The sequence below is a fragment of the Schistocerca piceifrons genome, chromosome 1 (genome assembly GCF_021461385.2).
Source record: "Schistocerca piceifrons isolate TAMUIC-IGC-003096 chromosome 1, iqSchPice1.1, whole genome shotgun sequence".
NCBI lineage: Eukaryota > Metazoa > Arthropoda > Insecta > Orthoptera > Acrididae > Schistocerca > Schistocerca piceifrons.
The window spans coordinates 629,638,523-629,661,434 of NC_060138.1; the positions used below are offsets into that span (position 1 = coordinate 629,638,523).

At 38.9% G+C, this 22,912-nt stretch overlaps 2 protein-coding genes across 3 annotated transcripts in view; one reads left to right on the forward strand and one right to left on the reverse strand.

Moving 5' to 3' along the window:
* LOC124804717 (cleft lip and palate transmembrane protein 1-like protein) overlaps positions 1 to 19,425 on the forward strand; it is a 149,549-nt gene extending 130,124 nt beyond the window's left edge. The window contains exons 9-11 of the mRNA XM_047264994.1: positions 14,877 to 15,012; positions 15,110 to 15,225; positions 18,024 to 19,425. Coding sequence (XP_047120950.1) covers positions 14,877 to 15,012; positions 15,110 to 15,225; positions 18,024 to 18,090 — 319 coding nt within the window. The 3' untranslated portion in view covers positions 18,091 to 19,425. The remainder of the gene's footprint in view (positions 1 to 14,876; positions 15,013 to 15,109; positions 15,226 to 18,023) is intronic.
* LOC124804708 (scaffold attachment factor B2-like) overlaps positions 19,173 to 22,912 on the reverse strand; it is a 233,832-nt gene continuing 230,092 nt past the window's right edge. The window contains exon 17 of one of the 2 annotated variants that reach the window (XM_047264971.1): positions 19,173 to 19,847. In XM_047264971.1, the coding sequence (XP_047120927.1) occupies positions 19,649 to 19,847 (199 nt within the window). In that variant the 3' untranslated portion in view covers positions 19,173 to 19,648. The remainder of the gene's footprint in view (positions 19,848 to 22,912) is intronic. The other variant, XM_047264981.1, reaches the window with a different exon arrangement.

The following is a 22,912-nucleotide window of genomic DNA, read 5'->3' on the forward strand; positions in this document are numbered from 1 at the left end:
CTCAACCTGGAAAAAGTGTTCAACAATATAAAATGATTCAACTTGTTCTTTATTCTGAGAAAAATAATAGTAGTCTATAGGGAAAGATGGGTAATATACAATATGTATGAGAACCAAGAGGGGTCGATAAGTGTTGAAAGACCAAGAATGAAACACTTGGATTAGAAAGGGAGTAAGGCAAGGTTTTAGTCTTTCACCCCTACATTTCAGTCTGTACATCAAAGAAGCAATTACAAAAATAAAGGAAAGATTCAAGAATGAGATAAAAATTCAAGGTGAAAGGATATCGATAATGACATTGCTGCCCTCATTGAAAGTGAAGAATACAGGATTTGCTGAATTGAATGAACAGTCTGATGAGTACAGAATATAGATGAAGACTTAACTGAAGAAAGATGAAAGTAATGTGAAGTAGCAGACATGAGAACAGCAAGAAACTTAAAATCAGAATTTGGGTCATAAAGTAGACGAAGTTAAGAAATTCTGCTACCTAGGCACCAAAATAATCCACAATGGACAGAGCAAGGTGGTTATAAAAAGGGGACTAGCACTGACGAAAAGGGAATTCCTGGAGAAGAGAAGTCTACTAATGTCAAACATAAGCCTTAATTTGAGGAAGAAACTTTTGAGAATGTACGGAATACAGCATTATAGGGTATTGTGAAACATGGACTGTGGAAAAATGGAACAGAAAAGAATTGAAGCATATGAGATGTGGTGCTACAGAAGAATACTGAAAAGTAGGTTGATTAATAAGGTAAGAATTGAGGTGGTTCTCCACAGAATCGGCGAGGAAAGGAATATATGGAAGACACTGACAAGAACAAGGGACAGTATGATGGGACATCTGGGAATGACTTTCGTGATACTAGAGGGTGTGGAGAGGATAAAAATCTTTAGAGAAAGAGAAGCAAATAATTAAGGACATAAGTTGCAATTGCTACTATGAGACGAAAAGTTGATATAGGAGGGGAATCTGTGGTGGGTCACATCAAACCAGTCAGAAGACTGATGACTCAGATTTTTACAAAAGTTAGGCGTAAACAGAGTTTTGCAGATGTCAGGAATGTGGTTTATATGAGTTTTTACAAAGGTTTAGTTTCAGGTCATCCGACGGGTACATGTGGAGGTGGTGTTGAGATAATTTGGGGTGGTCAATCAGGTAGGGTACATGATTTGAGAGAGAGACAGAGAGAGAGAGAGAGAGAGAGAGAGAGAGAGAGAGAGAGAGAGAGAGAGACTCGGTCTCTTTCTTGTAATGTTGTTATGTTGTTAACTTATTATTACTGTTATGAGTCCTCTGTATGATATGCCAAGCAAAAAACTATTGTTTGTGAAGGGACAGGAATAGATGAGTTTCCTTTTTCCAGGAAAGTATGTGGTGAATTTATAAAATATCAAGGATCTGTAGGTGCCAATGAGTGGTAGTGGAAACTGAAAATCATATTTTGATAAGAAGAAGGGTGGGAGGGGGCATGACATTGTGGGTCTTTGTGTTTGGGGTGGTGTTATTTTGGGTGGGGATTCTTCTGATGTTATTTTTCAGCTGGTTCATAATTGTGCTAAGTGGATTTTGGTTACTCTTCAAGAAGAATGTGTTGCAGAAGGGTCTATGATAATGTAAGATGGTTTTGCTTCATAAACTGGGTTGGGTAGGAAGCATATTACAACCACAAACTGGAACATAGGTTATGAGACTGGGGCCAGTATGAATGCTGTTAAGGCATACTGGGAGTCTGTGAAATCTGTTGTAGGGAGGGGGGGAAAAAAGGTCTTTTCGATCATGCAGGCTCATCTTGACAAATGTTCCCATGGGTTTTTGTATTTTCCAGGGGTTTGTGAAAATAATAGGGAAAATGTATAGCCACTGGCTTTTAAGTGAAATAGGAATGGGTGGCAGTGGCTATTAATTATTATTATTATTATTATTATTATTATTATTATTATTTCTGGAATCATTATTGAAGGCGTAAGTAAAACAATATGCAAAGTCTTTTAGAAGATTTTATCAAAACATAGACATTGTCATTGTTCAGGAAACTCATACTGAAAATGAGCAACAAATGAATCAGTGAGGAAAAATTCCTGCCTTTGGCTTACATGAAGCACCATCATGCTTATAGAGGGGCAACTCACATATGATTAGCAACCAAGAATGCACATCTATGCTTTTGCGAGGGTTTGTTCATATTTTAAATTAACCTTGTTGTGATCTTCAGCTTGGAGTAATCTACGAACCCCCAGCTTGGTAAATATTCTTCTTATCTGTAGAATAACTTAATTTTTAATAAAAACCAGGACTTGGCAACTCTGATCTTTTAAGGCTTTTATTGCACCTGTAAAAACAACACACACATCTTGTTACAGGAGACCTTGTGGGTTGTGAATAACAAGCATTTTTTTCAATAATCAAACAATGGAAAATCCAGGATGGAATGTAACAGTATTATGAAAAGGAAAGTTGCCACTCACCATATAGCAGACATGCTGAGTCACAGATACGCACAACAAAAAGACGGTTCCAAATAAAGCTCTTGGCCTGTAAGGCCTTTGTCAAAAATGTGTGTGGCTACAGTTGCCTTAAACTGCAGTCTCGTGTGTGTGTGTGTGTGTGTGTGTGTGTGTGTGTGTCAATACTTGCATATATACATTATAAATATAAACTTCTGGTCATTGGTATTCATTGACAGTGTGGCTGGCGCAGAAGACTCTTTGCCGCCTTTGACTACTTGCCCATCAAGACTCCCAAGTCCATTTTCAATTCTCTTGGAATGGCACAGAGATCAGGTGGAATACCTCATGCAAATAATAAAATACACAAAAAATGACTTATCCCCTAATAAATCTTCCTAAATAATAATTAAAACTTTATATTCTGAACAATTATTCTGGATAACAAAAATACATATAATTCTACAAATAAAGCTTGTTCATTTATATTCAAAATTAGTATTTTCACTTCCACTCAATGAAATTATTTATTTCTAAACCTTGGCTGCAGAATATCTGGAAAATCTCATACCCTCATGCCTTGTATCTGACGTCTATGACAAGTAAAAATTGGAGAACTAGCAGTAGTTAATATATCCAAACCTCCAGCTATCTCTGTATCTCCACAGACCATTCCAGTATCACAACATACTGCCATATATCGTGGAGGTTTTAAAAGTCACTACATTAAATAGAATTATGAAAATGGTAAAGTCATTGTGAACTGGCCAGAATACAATAACGTATTTTTGGTATTTGATGCAAAGGGTAAAGGAACTCTTGTAATGGCAGCATGGGGACAGCAGTATAATATTGAACTATGCTCTGCAACAACTGATGAGAAACTCTCTCTTCAGAGTTCCCAATTTCTATTACAAGCCTTCCTACACAGCAAACACCATCCAGTCTTGATCAAAATTGAAAGTAACCAATAGGAAAGCAAAGTGGGATGTCCTTGCTAAAAAGTGTGACAAACATCTTGGATGGATTTACCCAGGCAAATAACTATGTGAGCTTGTTGGAATACATGCAGCAAACAAGGCAATCACTAGGGACTACTGCAAACAAGATATCCCAAGTTGGAATGAAACTAACAAGAAACACTTGATGATTGAAGTGGTGACCTGGAAACAGCAGGTCACTTCATGACTCCCCCTTTAATGCTAATGATAGTCCAACCCTCGTAACTACTTTCTTGAAACTGGGTGGTGCGCCACATGAGTCGGTGGTTCTAATAGTGAGTGGGACTAATTCTTAACATCGGTCTCAGCATCACAGTGCCTTGTGTTGTGTGGTGCATGTGGGTTACGGGAACACCTCTTGCTGCTGATTCCTCTGTCATTTCTAGTTTGCTTTCTGTGGTTGTTGTAATGTCTGTTGAATCCATAAATGCTGGCTTGATCCGATCCATTGAGATTGTGATGGGCGTACCGTTGATCATTATGAGGAGAGTATTGCTGCCCCTACTGTCTACTGGATACAGTCCACTGTATGGTGGTTGCAATGGCTTATGCACTGTATCATTGCATAAGAACATGTGCATTCTCTTGTCAAGTTCGTGAAATTAAAAGTGTGTCTTTTCAACTGGTTTCTAGGCATTGTCATTCTTAGCTGGTGTGTGTGTGTTCTCTTAATCTGAGGCAGTGATTGTGTCATCTGCCATGCTGTGCAAAAACTCTCCAGGTAGATGTAACATTTGTCCATTTACCATTTCCGCTGTTGTGTTCTTCAGAGCACTCTTAAATGATGTTCAAAGACATACAAGCATGACAAGCAGTGTCTCTGTCCAGTTCAGTGTTGCGTGACATCTCAGTGCTGCTTTTAACTACTGATGAAGCTGCCTCTTGATGTGGGGTGGTATGCTGTGATGTGTACGTGCTTTGTGCGTAATACTGTGGCCAATGTTGTGGAGACATAGGCTACAAATTGGTGTCCCAGATCAGTGGTAATTTTCAGCGGGGCTCAGACCAGGGCAATCCAGTTATGAAAAAATGTTTGTGCGACAGTTTCTGCCATGATGTCCTTAATGGGAAAAGCCTCGGGCCACCTGGTGATCCTGTCTACCGCAGTGAGACAATAACTGCAGCCTTCCAGTGCTGAGTGGGCCTACTACATTGGCTTGTTCAAAACACTGATTTGGTGGAGGTAATGTGATTATTATTCCTCTGGCATGCCGAACATCTTACAAATGTTCAGCAGTTTGTATGCATATCTGGTGATGCAAAGTTCTGTTTGACTAATCTGACAGTGCCTCTGACTAATCTGACAGTGCCCTTACTCCTTGGTATACCATATTGTGCACTGAGTCCATTGCCTGTGCTCTGAATTGTATGGCACATATGAGCATATCTTTCCATCTGCTACATCACAGTATAACTTTACATTTGCTTCAGGCAATGTCACAAGTTGTAAAAGTACTTTTGATTGCTGCAAAAAATCATGCAACCTGATATCGTTTTGTTGCACATGCACAATAGCGCCGTAATCAGTGGCATTTGCCACTGCTTGCACTCACACGGTGTCATCTGCTACTGCATTCATTGTTTCTACACATAGAAGTGCGTCAGCTGGAACATTTAGCTTACCTTCCACATACAAAATGCTGGTCATGAACTGGCTGATAAGATCCAAGTTTCACAGCTGCTCAGGTTATGCTTTACTATAATGTCATAGGTAAGTGGCTTACAATTCATATCGATGGCGAATTTTCATCCTCCTAATGCGTGTCTGAATTTTTTTTTTAGTACAGCGTAAGTGGCATACAGCTCAGTCACATGTTGCCCAATGCTGCTGAGATGGTGACAGCTTATGACTATAGAATGCAATGGGCTGCCAGTGATCAGTCTGTTGCTGAAATGCAGCACCAGTGGCAGTGGACGAAGTATAAACCATGAGTGCAAGTTGTGTGTAGCGACCAGGTGTGCCAACTGGGCGGCCTCTGCTATAGGTTTTCACAGCCTGAAACGCAGTGCTTGCCTTGATAGTCCAATGCAATCTGTGGTTAAGCCTCAGTGCATCATTAATAAGTGAGTTCAATGGCTTGGTTATCAGCACATGATTGCGAATGAACTGTTCCTAGAAATTTACTAGTCCTAGGAACAGTTGTCGTTACCTGTGACAGGCTGGAGGTATTTGCTTATGGCCTCTACTTTTTGCTGTAAGGATCACATACCCTGTGCAGTCACCAAAGATCCTACAAGTCCACTTCTTTCTCACCAAAAACACACTTGGCAGGATTAATTAATATTCACTGTGTGTGTAGGCGGTCGAACACTTTTGTCAGATGTCATAAGTGCTCCTCTTCTGATGCGGACATGACCAGCATGTCATCGACATACACATAGCAAAAATCTAAATGTTTTGTCACCTAGTCCATAAAGTGCTGGTTGGGCTGGGCTGCATTCACAATCTGTATGGCATCCTGGTGAACTCAGATAGGCCACATGGAATAGTCACTGCTGTTTTGGGAGTCTTCCGTAGCTACAGGGGGTGGTATTATGCTTGGAATAGGTCTGTGGTAGAAAATATCGTCGTATTGTAAACATCTGCAGAAAAGTCTTCTAGGAGTGGGACTGGGGTGGTCCTTCCGTTGAGCGGGCAGTAGTCACTGCATGAATTTTCTTTTTAGGCACGACGAGAATCAGGGCTGTTATTAGAAACTCTACAGATACTCTGTGATAGCATAATGTGAATTTCCTGCTGTTTCACCACTTTTAGCTTTTCAGGCATCAAACGTCTTGGCTGAGCATCAGTTGGCCGCCCTGGTGTGGTCAAAAAGTGGTGAACAGTTGGGTAGACAACTGCTGAATGATCCGAAGGTGTTCTGCCTGTGACTGTGTGTACCACTAGTGGAGTGAAACAATGGACTTTCCCTGGTGTATGCAGATTAGTAGTCAAATCTGTTAGTTTCTGACATGAAATCTGGCAGTAAGTTGTACAAGAACAAAAAAATCTGCTCTGATAATAGATTGTGATATATCTGCCACTATAAATTGCCATTCAAACACACGATGTAGCCCCAGGCTAAGAAATAATGTTACTTGACCGTATGTTCTAACCTTGGACTCATTAGCTGCGAACAGATGGCGATCATCCCAGCTTTTGCATGGCTTCTTCTGCCCCTCTATTGACCAGGTATTGTAGTTTTGTATAGTGGTCCATCACAAAAAGTTGGCACTTGTGTGCAATAGAAGTTGTTGTTGCTGCTATGGTATCTGATTCGTGCATCCACTTGCAAGGTGGCGTACACTTTTGTGCATCAGCATCAAATTTCCTGTGGTACCAACATAAATTCTGTGCTGATGGTGATTGAGTAGTACCTCATGACTGTCAGCAGTTGTGTGTTATTTGTAATGCAGCTACCTGCATGGTCAATGCTGCCAATTGTGATCAGGGAGGCTAGTGTCACTGTGAACACATTTTCTTCTCGCAGTGTCAATTTTCACTGATATTTGTGTGAGGATGAACTGACTTTCTAGCTGGGCGAACCATAACACAGGATTATGTTGCCAAAATGGAGGCAGTTTTATCACCACCCTGTTAACTGCACTGATGGCTGCTGGTTCATTAATTCTCACGTGGGAATAAGTACGACGACTGGTACAGAAGTTGCTAGTGTCAATGTTGCAAAACTGCGCAAAGCACTGAAGTCGAAGCTGGTGCCTATGTGTCATAGTTGGTTGGGGTCATCAAATATGTGGCTGTCAGAGACAACAGGGTATTTATTTTCACATATACTTACTCGATAACAGCTTACAGTTGTACAAACATGAATGCATGCACAATGTAAAGTATGGAATAACAAACAGAAAATAAACCAAAGAAAAATTACATTTATGCGGCACTGTACATTTGCAGGGACAGAACATCGGAACAGCTCATCAGCTATTTTGTGACACCAGCATTCTTTAGTTTCACTATTTCGCTCTCTCTCTTTAACTAATGTATCATATTTCTCTGGTTGTTATGTTTTGAATGTTTTACTATTATCATTATTTTGTTGTTATTATTTTAGATTTTAGTTTGCCTCCACCCAAAGCCCCTTTTTTGTGTTTGTCATGTATGCTTCAATATTTACAATTAACAATTTGTACGATCATTTATTTGATGTTCATATTTTTGTGTCATGACATTGAGTAATGTTATTGGTTGCCATTTAGAAATTGTGTAGCATCTCACACTTGAGCTGATACGTCAGTTAAATATGACAGTTGGTATCAAATGCTCTTGTTTATCCCTTTAATTCGACCTAATACGGATCCTAAACACTCTAGCAGTACTCAAGAATGTGTAGCGCAACTGTTGTATTCAGGATCTCCTTTATAAGTGAGGTACACATTCCCTTTCAATAAACCGAAGTCAGCCGTTTGCCTTCCTTCCATTTCATATCGCTTTGCAACATTATGACTAGATATTTAATTGATGTGACAGTGTCAAGCAGAACGCAACTAATACTGAATTCGAACATTACTACAGGATTGTTTTTCCATCTCACATGCATTAGCTTACAAAACGGCTCTAGCTGCCACAGTGCCTGTTCCTTTGGAAGTTTGGGACTGCCCACGAGACGTGCTTTGATAACTAAATGGTTGGGTTCGAGCTCTCATTTGAAACACCTCTACAGAATGAGCTCATCCAAGATGTGGAGGTAGCCTTTCCTATGGCAATCGAGCTTGCAGGGTGCAGTTGTCTGCAAGTTGTTGCTCACATTGGCACCAATGATGCCTGTCACATGGGTTCTGAGGCGATCCTGAGTTTGAATAGGCGGCTGGCAGGGGTGGTGAAGACTGCTCATAATTTGCAGCATTGCTCCCAGAGTTGATCGGTGTCCTTTGGTTTGGAGCCAAGTGGAGGGTCTCAACCAAAGGCTTCGTTGACTCCGTGACGGTTTTGACTGCAGATTTTTAGATCTGCAATTTCATGTGGGCATTTTTAGGACTCCCTTTGATAGGTCAGGGGTGCACTACACAAAGGAAGTGGAGTGCATATGAGGTTTTTTTTTAGGCTAGGCAGTAGCTCGACGTGCTCTGATGAACACTCGTCAGTTGATATGCAGCACGGGAAGTCAAACAGCATCACAATTTTATCAGTAGACTATCGCAGTTTCTGTAATAAAAGTTCCTGAATTTGCTGCCCTCCAGGAAAGTTTTCATGCTCAAATTATTCTTGGGACCAAGAGCTGGCTGCAGGCCAAAGTGGAAACCTTTGAGATATTTAGTGAGTCATGGAACGTATATCAAGAAGACAGATTAGAGGCCATTGCACTTGACAAAATTATTCTCTCTATTGAGGTCGGAGTTGAGTGTGACAGTGAAGTCATCTTGTCGTGTAGAACAGGTGTAGGTGAAACTAAGTTAATTTTACTGGCTACCCAATTCTGCTGTGACTGTTCTAAGAGCCATTCAAAGAAATATTGCGTAAATACCCAGAACATGCAATACTAATTGGAGGCTACTTTAACCTACCAAGTATAGACTGTGATGTCTATGGATTCATTGCAGAGGCATATATACAGATTGTCATGTGAAATATTTTGAGCAGCTAGCTCGGAAGCCTGCATACAATGGAAATATCTTAGACCTTGTAGCTACAAATAAGCTGGACCGTATCGACAATGTCAGTATGGAAGCAGGAATTAGCGATTATGATGTCATTACAGCAACTATGATTATGAAAGTTAATAAATCTGTCAAGAAGGCTAGGAGAGTGTTTCTGCTACATAGAGCAGATAAGCAGTTATTAACGTCTCACTTAGACAATGAATTGGCATCACTTAGTTGTAATAAGATGGATGTAGAGGAATTATGGGTGAAGTTTAAGCAGATTGTAAATCATGGTTGGAGAGCTACGTGCCTAGTAAGTGGATAAAGGATATAAAAGACCCACAACGGTTTAATAACAAAATATGGCGGATGCTGAGGAAGCAGGGGATGCACAAATGACAAGCAATGGTCAAGATGCATCTGTGAAAAGATCTGCCAGAGAACACGAGAAAATTCTGGTTGTATGTAAAAATCACTAAAAGGATCTAAGGCTTCCATTCAGTTCCATGTTGACCAGTCTTGTGTGGCAGTTGAAGATAGCAAAATGAAAGCTGATGTTTTAAATTTCACGTTCAAGAAACTGTTCACACAAGAAAACTGTACAGACATACCATCATGTGACCATCGGGCAGACTCCTATATGGACGACACAGAAATAAGCATACTGGGTGTAGAGAAACAACAGAGATATTTGAAAACAAATAAAACACCAGGTCGGGATGGAATCCCAGTTCTATTTTACAAAGAGTACCCTGTGGCATTGGCCCCCTTACCTACCTTGCATTTATCACGGATCTCTCACCCAAGCACAAAGTCCCAAGGGACTGCAAAAAAGCACAGGTGACTCCAGTATATAAGAAAGGTAAAAGAATGAACCCGCGAAATTACAGACCAATACCCCTAACTTCTGTTTGCTGCAGAATCCTGGAACATATTCTCAGTCCGAATATAATAAATGTTCTTGAGACTATGAAGCTTATGTCCATTAATCAGCATGGTTTTAGAAAGCATTGCTTGTGCGAAACTCAGCTTGCCCTTTTCTCGCATGATATACTGAGGGCTATGGATGAAAGGCAACAGGCAGATTCCATATTTCTGGATTTCCAGAAAGCATTTGACACGGTGCCCCTTTGCAGGCTGTTAATGAAGGTACAAGCATATGGAATAAGTTCACAGATATGAGTGAGTTGAAGACTTCTTAATTAACAGATCCCAGTATGTTGTCCTTGATGGTGGGTATTCATCAGAGACAAGGGTGTCATTAGGAGCGCCCCAGAGAAGTGTATAAGACTGCTGCTGTTCTCTGTATACGTAAATGATTTGGCGGACAGGATGGGTAGCAATCTGCTGTTGTTTACTGATGATGCCATGGTGGACAGTAAGGTGTCAGTGAGTGACTGTAGGAAGATACAAGATGACTTTGACAAAATTTCCTGTTGGTGTGATGAATGACAGCTAGCCCTAAATGTGGAAAAATGTAAGTTAATGCAGATGAGTGGGAAGAACAAACCTTCAACATTTGAATACGGCATTACTAGAGTCCTGGCTAGACACAGTACGTTGAAAACTGATACAAGGTGAAATGACATGTGAAAACTGTGGTAGGGTAGGCAAATTGCGGACTTCGGTTTATTGGGAGAATTCTAGGAAAGTGTGGTTCATTTGTAAAGGAGACGGGATATAGGATGCTGGTGCGACCTGTTCTTGAGTACTGCTTGAGAGTTTGGGATCCATTCCATGTCGGATAGAAGGAAGATATCGAAGCAAATCAGAGGCAGGTGATGAGAGTTGTTACTGATAGATTCGAATAACATGTAAATATTACGGAGATGCTTCGGGAACTCAAGTGATAATCCCTGGAGGAAAGGTGATGTACTTTTCAAGAAACACTGTTGAGAAAATTTGGAACGTTCTCATGCTCAGAGTATCCTTGTGGGACCTGAAGTGGAAAGCTCCAAGATACTCAGCGAGCGACGGAACATGTATCAGAAAGACACATTAGAGGACGTAGAAGGGGTAGTGTTCATTGCAGTTGACAAAATTGTGTCCTGTGAGGTCAAAGTTGAGTGAAGTCATCCGGTCATGTATGACAGGTGTAGGTAAAACTAAGTTAATTGCTGGATGTTTTTACTGGCCACCCAATTCTGTTATGACTCTTCTAGTCATTTAAAGATGATTTATGGTCAGTAGCATGTAAATACCCAGATCATGCAATACTAGTAGTTGGAGGTGACTACATGCTGAGTATAGATTGGGATGGCTATGGAGTCATTGTGTGTGTGTGTGTGTGTGTGTGTGTGTGTGTGTGTGTGTGTGTGTGCGCGCGCGCGCGCCAAGATGATGCAGACAAAATTTCTAGTTGGTGTGATGAATAGCAGGTAGTTCTAAATGTAGAAAAATGTAAAATAATGTGGATGAGTAGGAAAAACAAATCCATAATGTTTTGATACATCATTAATAGTGTCCTCATTGACACAGTCATGTTTAAATATCTGGGTGCACTGTTACAAAATTATATGAAATAGAAAGCACATTTGAGGATTGTGGCAGGAAAGGCAAATGGCCAACTTCAGCTTCAGCTTACTGGAATAATTTTAGGAAAGTGTGATTTCTCTGAGGCATATAGGATGCTAGTGCACGGGATCTGTACCAGGCCAGATTAAAAGAAGACGTTGGTGCAATTCAGAGATGGGTTGCTAGATTTGTTCCCGATAGGTTTGAACGACATGCAAGTGCTACGGAGATGCTTTAGAAACTCAAAGGAGATTCTCTGGAGGGAAGGTGATATTCTTTTCAAGGAATGCTATTGAGAAAATCTAGACTGATTTGAAATTGACTGCAGAATGATTCTGTAGTCTCCAACGTACATTGTGAACGAGGACTATGAAAATAAGATAAATTAGGGCTCATACATAGGCATATAGACAGTCATTTTTTTCTCTCATTCTATTTGCAAGTGGAACCGGGAAGAAAATGGCTAGTGCCTTAAGGTGGATTGCAGAGTATCGATGTGGATGTACACAGCTCGTGATGAGAAGGAAATCCAGGTTCGAGTCCTAGCCCAGCATAAATTTTCATTACACAGCTAATAGTTGTTCGTATTCACAACTGCAAATACATTTCATGTACTTCACTGCAAGTTAAGACAAAAATGATCGGTGTGAGCGTGGAGGAACTATAATTTCTGGCAAGAAGTGGAATCATGTATGTTGGGACTGACCAGGAGATCCCAATGCATAAGCTCACCTGTGTAAGTGTTGTTTTTCTTTCTTCATACACCTTTCCACCTGTATTTTGTGAGATTTGAGTTTACCACTTCATACGAGGAAGCAAACTTCCTCAAACCCCCTCCCCTCTCTCTATTTGCCCCAGGGGATTTTGGCACTTCCCCAAAGAGGATGGAGCTCCACTCAACTGATATGTCCCCTCCCCACCACTGGTTCAACTACTCATTTTTATTGTAGCCTGGCACAGTAATGATAGCCAACAGCTAGTGGGAGGTGTGAACAGTGGCCGTAAGGTTCTTGCTCGATTCTTTCCAACCCAAGCTAAAAAAAAACACACAGAGAGACACAATGAATAGACCAGAGATAAAGGCAGATATGGTGACCAGTTACAATGAATTTGCCTGTCTGACCCCATTCGACAGATGGTACCAAAAACCATCCCTACAATACTTTCAATCATTTATCGTAACTACCAAGCTTATTATAAGAGTCAAGCTGACCCAAAAAGAGCGTCAGATAGGATTTCTATGTTTTTCCTCACCTTTAGTGCAAAAGTACAACTTAATATCATGTTGGAAGCAATGCTCATATGCATGCAGGCAGATATAAGCTTCACTCTTTGCAATATCTAGCTCCCTCTGAAAGCAAAGATTACATGAACTAACTGACTTGATTTCTCACCTTTCCTCCTATTGGCTGATTTTTAACACTAACAATCCTCTCTGTATTTTAAGACTACTGACAAAGGCAACTGCTATTTTTAGGACTTTATCTAGATAAAATCAGTAATAGTTCCCCCCATACATTGTAGTTCAGTATATGGATCTATTTTGACCATTAACCCTTTCACTACGGTGAACTTCTGTAGAAGTCGGGAGCGAATGTGCCACCCAGCCGGTGGACTGCTGTAACAGTTCCACATTGCGTCGTATTTCTCCGCTTCACTACGCTTGGCTTGTATGGAAGCTTGACCTATGCACCATCTAATGGCTTTGTTCAAAGTTTGTAGTTAACAACAGTCGCTAGATGCAGTTCCATTCAGTTTCAAAGCATTGGTTTCGATTGAGTTGCACTGCTCATTTCCCGCCTTCTTTCTAATCTGAAGTGACGTGTTGTTAACCTCAGTTTCTACTAGAAGTGACATGGCAGATAGGTGCTATACTGTGAAGGAAGCTCTTTCATACTGGGTAGTGACTTTAAAGATGAAAGTGAATCATCATCTGAATCTGACGATGAACATGAAACACATTTTGTAGCTGCTTCTACATCAGGTACACGTGCTACTCCAGCTGTTCCATTAACATCCCTGGTGCACAGACACAGACAATATCAAATATGTGTGATTTGTATAAATATACAGTATCAAGTCCAATAATTGCGATAGCATTAAGAGTGTGAAAGCAGGGCAGAGTAGCGCCGTGGGGAGCACGAAAATGCGCCTTACAGTGGGCACGGCAGACTGGCGCTCGTTCAGTGCATGACGCAACAATCATGGTGCTGGCAAGAAAGGGTCAACCTGTTGGCCTGTACTCCCATCTGCCTACTAGTGGGCACATTATGAAACTATAAAACATGGTGCAACCACTTAAAATTCTTGATACTATCAGAAGTCACACGACACATCTTGAGAGCCAACTCTCAAACATCCTTCTTCCATTGTCTGGCACAATCATCCTGTATCTCATGTTTAGTGGGCCATGTGAGTAGGATTTCTAATGCACTCATGTCAAGAGTCAGCTGTGATGTAAAAATTAAGTCGCTAAAACTCATGTGCATATTCCAGAAGGTTGGGTTTTGTACATCAATCCTGTCTGCAGGTGGTAATTGAATGACCGGTTTAGCAAAGTCACCTTTTTGTTCCTGTATTGCACTTATTCTTAAATTTTCAAGGTGAGAGTGAGTTTATTGTTGTATCCTTGCAATGCTTCTAAAGGAAACACCTGAGCCACTCATGACTTGATAATATAAAATATTTTTGCTCATGTTATTATGCAGAAATATTTCCCATTTTTAGAACAGGTTGAGTTTCTTCCCTTGTTGAAGTGCAAGTGATACTTGGATTCAGATCATTTGGTGGGTGTTAAACATAATGAACATGGAAGGCTACTTCTGATCTGTCAAAGACGTTCAGTCTGATGGCACATTTATGCTCCTTGAATTATATTTTAAGAATCCTTGCCTCTGGTCTGTATATTTAATTTCACACAATGTACACTTGATAGACAAGTGGCAGATTCAGCCTATACAATGCAAAATGTGCACAACAGTGCCACTGTTTAGTTGTTTCATTCATTTGGCAGTAAAAATTCACACAAATGTCACTTTGAGGTTTTATTCAATCGTTAATGATATAGATGGGTGTTAAACTATATGACTCTTCCTTTCCACTTCTAATGGGGAGCTAACAAAGAGACACATCAAAGAGGGTTAGCAGAAAACATTACAATTGTCATTGAGGCCCAAAAATTATTAACTTTAACAGTGGCTGAAACAGAAGTGGTGAAAAAAATAAATAAATAAAAAATCTGGCGTATGTGGAGTGCTTTGTTCTGATTGTAAATCTGGTTTTATCAGCAAATAAGATAAGCATTAAAAATTACTTGTTAATTTATTTCAGTTGGTATTCCTGGAGTATTCATAGTCTTGTGAATGGTGTGTACGTCTTTGGATTTCTATTTATGCTGCCTCAGTTGTTTGTTAATTATAAACTGAAATCCGTTGCACACCTGCCATGGAGAGCCTTCATGTACAAGGTATGTTCCGTAGTCTCACTGGAAAAAAAAAAAAAAAAAAAAAATGATGGTGTCAACATGGTAAGCTACAATCCACTAAAACTCTCTTTCTCCTCAGGCATTCAACACATTTATTGATGACCTATTTGCATTTATCATAACGATGCCAACAGCTCATCGAGTTGCCTGTTTCAGAGATGATATTGTCTTCCTCGTGTATTTATATCAAAGATGGTAAGGCACCACATGGTTTTCTAAATATCTTTAATTCACTAATATTCAGAAATGCATAACCCTGCATCATAAAAATGAGTAAAATTTGATATTATGTACTTTTTAAGAAACACTATTACTCAACAGCACCAAAATATGTTAAAAATAAAAGGAAATCCCACCATAGTTCACAGCTGGTGCACTGCTGTCAAAGGATACTAATAAAATATAACATTGTGTATAATGTTATGAAGTCACTTGGGGACTATGAAAAAGTTACAGTTTAGAAATGGCAGCCAATATATCAAAGTTCAGTGCTCTTAGAAAATCTTAATGCAGGTGGATTGTAGTTCAGATACTGGGCCTGAATTTGGATTGAGATATTCAAATAGTCTGCTGCACATTTTCCAGTCAACTCCAGAAATTGATAGGCTCATTCTTCCAACTAGCCAACACTAATTCCCCTGAAAGTTATACCTAGAGCACGAAGTACAGTGCAATCTTTATTCACTATTTTGAATTCTTAGAGACAAGAGGGCAGAAATTCATATAAATTTTTCGATATATGCTTAATGCTAAGTAAGGTGAATAATGACAGCAGTAGTAAAAGCTACATTGTATATATCAGTTGTTCCCAACCCAGATAAAATGAAATTTTCTAAGGGGTTACAACAAAATGATTCAGTTGTGGTTCTGTCATGAAACTAAATTATTTTTAAAATATCATTACTATCTCTATTTAGTATGACTATAGTACTGAGAACATAAGTCACCAAAAATTACATTCTTTCTGAAATTCCCTCCTGACATTAACTCGTAACAGTGCGGCAAAGGTTACGGCGTGAGACTGTGCGATCATCATTTTCCATACATAGTCCATTCATTACATAGATACTGTGTACCATGTATTTAGGACAGTAAAATTAAGAGACATACATCACATATGCTTGAATATCTCATGAAAATGCCTTCTCAAGAGTTGTAGGTAGTTCCCACACTGCACAAGAAATTGCTCTGTTATTTACTTAACAAAACATAAATGACAGCCCAACACAGTAACTATGTAATGAATAATACACTCCCTCTATTACTATATCATCATCATCATCTGATTTTAAATGGGGGTGTAGGTGAAGGAAATATGTTTTGTAATGTTCATAGTTAGCTTTCTTTTCCGAGAAGGACTTGTATGCAGTACTCTCAGTGCACTGAGAATTCCTTCATCATTCTATTAAAAAAAAAGTTGTTAGAAATAAACAAGCACAAATTGCCTCACTGACTCATTAGTTTGTGGTTTAACAAAACACCTACAAAACCTAAATATCATTCTCTTTCATCATTTAAAAATAAAAATATTCAAAGAAAATTCTATGACGTGTGTGTTGGGTGAGGGGTGTAATTAACTGATTCTGCATTCTGGGATAATGTCTCGAAAAGTTTGGGAGCAATGGGTATACAGGGCATTTCAAAACTAAATGGCAAACTTGATGAATGGATTCTTCATTTAACAAGAAGGAAAAAGTCGTAGTAAATATGGGCTCTAAAATGCTTGCCTTAAGAGCTATGAGCACCTTTTCATCTTTGATACTGTGAAAAAAAAATCTTTTCTCTGCAAGCTCTTTGCTTTTCACAATAACAAGAAAAAATTGGCCAGAAAACATTGGCCTTAAAAAAAAGTAGACTGCAAGTGCAATGATATCTTGTTCAGTAGCAAAGATGAACAAGTGCTCCTAGCTCTTAAGAGTGTCCATTCCTGATGTTTTGCTATTGAGTTTTGAAATAACCTTTACAGTGAGAAAGGCACTTTATAAATGGGCCTAATTTTAGTTCTTCAAAAGCAAAGAGGGGAGAAAAGCTAACAGTAGTAAAGGCAAACAAAGATATTCAGTTGAAACTTCTGCCCACATCCCCAAACAATCCATACCACATTATGAAGATGTTGGTTTTCTTCTATATTTACTTCAAGTACTTCTAGTTTTAAACTTTGACCTTTTAAGTTCTCATTCTTTGCTGTAAATACAAAACTGAAAAATAAGAATGTCTGTAATTGCTCTTCGTTGGTGAGCAGTGTGTGTCAGCTAATCTGTTGATGATAGTTATGACCATCACCTAAGCATTTACAATACAGGCAGTTTTAACTCAGGTAGGCAATTGTCTTATGCATACACAAAAAATGTGTATTAGGGTCACTTGGCAAGTAGCAGTCTGGAGTGCCCTATGGGGCAGTATTGGAAAAGCCTAACTGATTGTGCTGATATGTCACCTGTAGAGCAGGAAATATTAGTCCTGCAATCAACTTCACAATCATTAAAAACTCTTATCTCATAAGAATTGTTTTTTCGTTGTGTGTCTGATGTAATTTATGATTTGGCGTATGAACGAACATACATACTACAGGTGCTTCTTTCAGAGAGAGAGAGAGAGAGAGAGTGTGTGTGTGTGTGAGTGTGTTTGAGGGTAACAACCATGTCTTTTTCGTGATAATGTTCTTTGGATTTTAGAGTACTTAAATACAATGCTCTCGTCTGCTGCTGCTTTCATCTAAGTAACTATGATGGAGACATTACAGCCCTGGTGTACTCCTTGATTGATATAAATTTATTAAGATAGTATGTCTTCTGTTTTTAATGTTATTTGTGCACCATGGTATAATCTTAAATATGAGGTGTAGTGAATACCTTCTTTCTTTAATTTTTCTATTTACTTCACTAAACACCCAATATAAACTTATTTGTCCATTATGAAATATAGATTTCACTGGAGCTTTTCTCTAGCTCATATATATATATATATATATAATTAAAATGTCTTATTTTCAGGCTATATCCAGTAGACAAAACTCGTGTGGATGGGACGCTAGTTACAGATGAAAAGAAGCATGAATAAGAATACTCTTACAGGTGCATTAAGTTCTATAACAAGAAAGTAAATGCTCACAGAACCTAATTTGAATTATCATCATACCAGAGTGAGGAAGAATTAATTTATTTCCACCCAAAAGCAGAAGCTTTTCATAATGTTGTGTAAGAACAGGGTAAATAAGACAAAACTTTTCAGGCTTAAGTCACTGAAGCTATGTATTTGTTACTGTATCAAATGTTGTTCTGCACACCCTAAGGAAATCCATTAAAAATGATTCTACACTTGAACGCTCTGAAATGAACTTAATACTGCAGAGTTATTATTACAGTACTGTACACACTGATTTTGAAATCCACTGTGCTGCAGTAACAGCATGAAATCAAAGCAAGGTTGGATACATGTTTCTGGGGAATCTCCCTCCACAAGATGGGTTTGAGTGCAACATAAGAACCAGGTTATTTTTCTCTGGGCACAACCAGAAAATTCTTCACTGAAATGTGGCATGGGTGGGATTGTCTTAATTAGAAACAGTATCTTTTTTGCATACTATATCTCAGCTTCCTTATGGCTTCTCCATAATGCACATTATGGTACAATAGCAACTGCAATCTGGCCTCTATTGTGGGACGGGGAATCTACACAGCAGTATATGCTACCAGTACAAGTCCACTGTTTTCTCGGTCTCTGGTACAGCCACCTTCAATTCAGAGCCTCCACTCATTCATGACCTAGGACTTGGTTCAACGATGTTACTTATGTATTTTCAACTGAGGAAAGCTCTTCATTATCAGTTTTGTGCAGTACTCATCTTACTATCCTTTCTTAGAATGCAGAAATGTTTAACTTTTAAGCAAGCCATCTGATTATAAAATGTTGTGACTGTGGTATTGCATATTCTGATACTAGAGACTCAATCAATTTGTATGAATACAAAATGCTTTCGTTATTCTGATGTAGCCTAGTCAATTTATTCAAATAAAATTTAGATTTAAGCTTAAGAAAAAGATGGGACTAAAAATAAAGAACTGTTTTGGGTGAAACTTGACTCATGTTTTTACATTTTTGGTACATACTAGGAACATCTTTCCAAGCAAATCTTGTACATGCTCACTTGAAGTTTGTTTACACACTTTTATTCAGGATTACAAAATATATTAAAACAGTTCAGGAATTTTACAAAAGTGTTTTGAACATAACAACCATTGTTATGACACAAACATTACAGCATTAGTTTTTGCACTAATTGTCAAATACAAGTGATGTGTGTAATGACTTTGCCCCATAAACAACTGGGGAGAAATATGTAACTGGAAAGTAGTGACTGTATACAGGACATATATAAATATGCTTCACAGCAAAGTGTATGAAATTTTTTTTAAACAACCTTTCCAGAATTTATCCTGAACTAAAAAAATGCTAAAAGGAATGTGTAAAGCATTATACTTCCCCTACAAGTAAGTGGGTCTGTCATTTTTACAGAAGCTACACTGAAACCTCTTCAGTGGTTTTCCACCACATATTCAGAACTCAATTTTTAACACTTGACTTAGAATAATATTAATGTCCAAATCTTGTCATACACTTAATATTTACGCATAGATCCCATTGACTGCTTGTAGGTATCGAAACGCTCACTGCTGCCATAAGGGCCTCCACTGCTCATGGCCACAGATGAAGCTGCTGCTTGTGAAACACCTTGCTGGTCATATAATGATGCTGGTACACTTAGACTTGAGCCTCGTGCTACGACACCTGTAGTGCCACTGCTGCCACTCACCCACCTATTATAAAACAAAACAATTTAATTATCATGTGCCAGCAGTCACATGGCCACTAACATTTGGGACCACAAATTTTGCCAAATTGGCAATAACAAGACTGACTACTAGGTAATTACAAATGCTGAAGAGGGATGAAACAAGATTATGAAGACAGTATAGGGGAGCATGGAGTAAAGACAGAATAGAAGAAAGGCTAAGAAAAGACAAAAATTTAATTATCTAAACTTATTGGTTGATAAGCAAATACAAACATTTAATAGTGATATGCCATGCAAAGTTCAAGCACAGTGGATGTTTTGTATGAGTGCATGCAGACCAAATTTGTGAAAAGGGCAGTCATAGTAAGAACTTGTTTAGAAAGGTTTTAATACAGAGAATTATAGTGTTTACCTTTCAATCTAAAGTAGTTAAAGTACACCAAGTACCACATTTACCCTACGAGATGAGGTTTTCTTTCAAAGCAGATTTACTTTGAATAATTTGGAAGGGGAACAGCGTGGCTGAAAATGAGGGGAATGGCACGTGGGCAAATTTTGTCATGCTGCTAACCATGGAAGTGTATACTATGTACCTTGGCTTCAGTGAACATCTATCGTCCTTGAACCTTTGTTCACCTGCATCCAATTTTTGTTTTAGTGTCAGTCCATTTCAAACTGGGCAAATACTCAGCAACAGTATAAGTTTCTACAAGAAACAAACAAATGCTAACAAAAATACGTTCACACAAAATACGTGAAATGCGGCACAACCAACTAAAGATGAGCTTTGATGACACAAACTACTCTACAGCACCTTTGTATTTCAAGACTGGCAAAAGTTGGTTCACGCAAACAATATGACACTAATTCTAAGTTGATGGTGATTCATGAAGAATAAGTCACAAACAAATGTGAAGGTGGTATTGGGTGAAGAATAAATGGAATGCCCAATTCTACACACCAAACAAACAGTCAGTGGCAACGCAAGAATGATTTCATGAATTGGTGCAGTAGGTTATGCAATATGCACAAAACAAACACAATGAAGACTTATCAGTTAATTGAGAAGTTATCTGAGTGGAGGTGCTGAGGATAAATTTTCCAATTGCATTCATCACAAGATTCCAAGTATTGGCATGTACATGAGGATGGCGATGAGGAAGGGGCTTACATTACAATGCAGAACTCTTATCTCAGTGACTTCCCATGGTATTTGGCAGGAAACTACCAGCATCATATAATAAAACCAAGAAAACTGCACAGTTATTTTCTCCGCCATGTCAGGATTATTTAGATATGCTATCAAATGTTGTGCTGACACTTGACTGTTGAAGGTTTAGATGGAGGGTGTTTTGATCTATGGTTGCTTAAGACATGGGTAGATGATAGGCCTAAACCACCACATTTACGACACTGCAAACTTCAACAAACATTATGATATTTCTGTTTTGCTCACAGTTTTTTTCTTTTTGCAATCAATGAAGATACTAATCCTGGTCCATTATGAGATTAGAGTACAATTCTAATACCATCATAACCAACATTCGCTCAGTTCAGCTTTCCTAGGAAAACACAACATGTATGAAGGCTGCCAGCCCTGTGAGGGCAGGAAAGCTCATTCCTCTCTCTTTGGGCAGACCAAGTTATGATTTGTTACATTGTGGGCAACAGTCACAATAAAGTATCAGAACTGTACTGTTGAGGTGAAGGGCATTAAAAGTGTTCCTATACAAAGCTCAGGAAGTGAAAAGGCCAGAATAAGAATAAAACTGGGGTGTCAGCAGAACAAAGGAAGCTTCCTCACACTAGATTAGTGACAGTTGTTTGGACAACAGAATACCAGGCTTTTTCCTTAACAGAAGGAAAATTGCGGTGCTAGATTCTCTCAGGGGACATCTGACCCACGGCATTAAGAATCTGTTTTCAAAGACAGACATAGTAATTTATGGTGGCATGACCTCACAACTACAAATAATGGATGTTGTGACTTTTTACGGGAGTGTCTCTTACAAAAAGACCATGCCCTTACTAAACAATTCGTAAATATCTTATGCTGGGCCAGTGGAAGAGTCTCGACTGAAAATATAAGGAATGGATTTAAAAAAAGTAACAGTAAGCTTACCAGTGAAGACGATGAAAATTAAAAATACTACCACAGACTACATGGTAAACAAGAAAGGAAGTGAAGACAAAATTGATGTAAAACAATTCTTTATTTTATTCCTTCTCGTATTACCAAAATTTGGGCAATCAATAAATAGCATTCATTTAGAATACATATAACCTTTTTAGGCAGATACTAATATCAACAAAACACACTGTAATTTTGACTAGTCATATGTAAAAAATAAAAAGGGTACACACAGAATTGTGCAAACATGGACAGCATACTAAATATTTCTCATATCTGCACATGTATTGTGTAACCAATATACGAGGGCTATCCACAAAGTACATTACGTTTTGAAATTAAAAGTAAATAAAGCATTGGAAATTTTTTTAATTATATACAGATGAAAGCCACACTTAAATACTACTTTTCTACTTAGTTGCCATTTAAATTAAGGCACTTATCGTAGCGATGGACGAGCTTTGAAATTCCTTCATCGTAAAATTAGGCCGCCTGCGCCTTCAACCACGTGGTTACCTCTTCTTTTGGGACAGAAAAGATGTGATTTTTGTGGATTTCCTGGAAAGAGGCACCACAATAAACTCTCAAAGGTATTGCCAAACTCTGCACAACCTCAGAAGAGCAATACAAAACAAGCGCAGGGGAAAGTTGGGCTCAAAGATCTTGCCGATTCACGCCAACGCCCGGGCCCACACGGCAAATGCCACTCGTGAAGTTCTCGAATCTTTTAAGTGGAAGTTGTTTCCTCATCCGCCCTACAGTCCCAACCTGGCACCGAGCGACTTCGACTTATTCCCAGCAATGAAGAAGTGGTTGGCTATGCAGCGTTTTGATGACGACGCACAGCTTCAAGAAGAGGTAACCACATGGTTGAAGGCGCAGGCTGCCGAATTTTACGACGAAGGAATTTCCAAGCTCGTCCATCGCTACGATAAGTGCCTTAATTTAAATGGCAA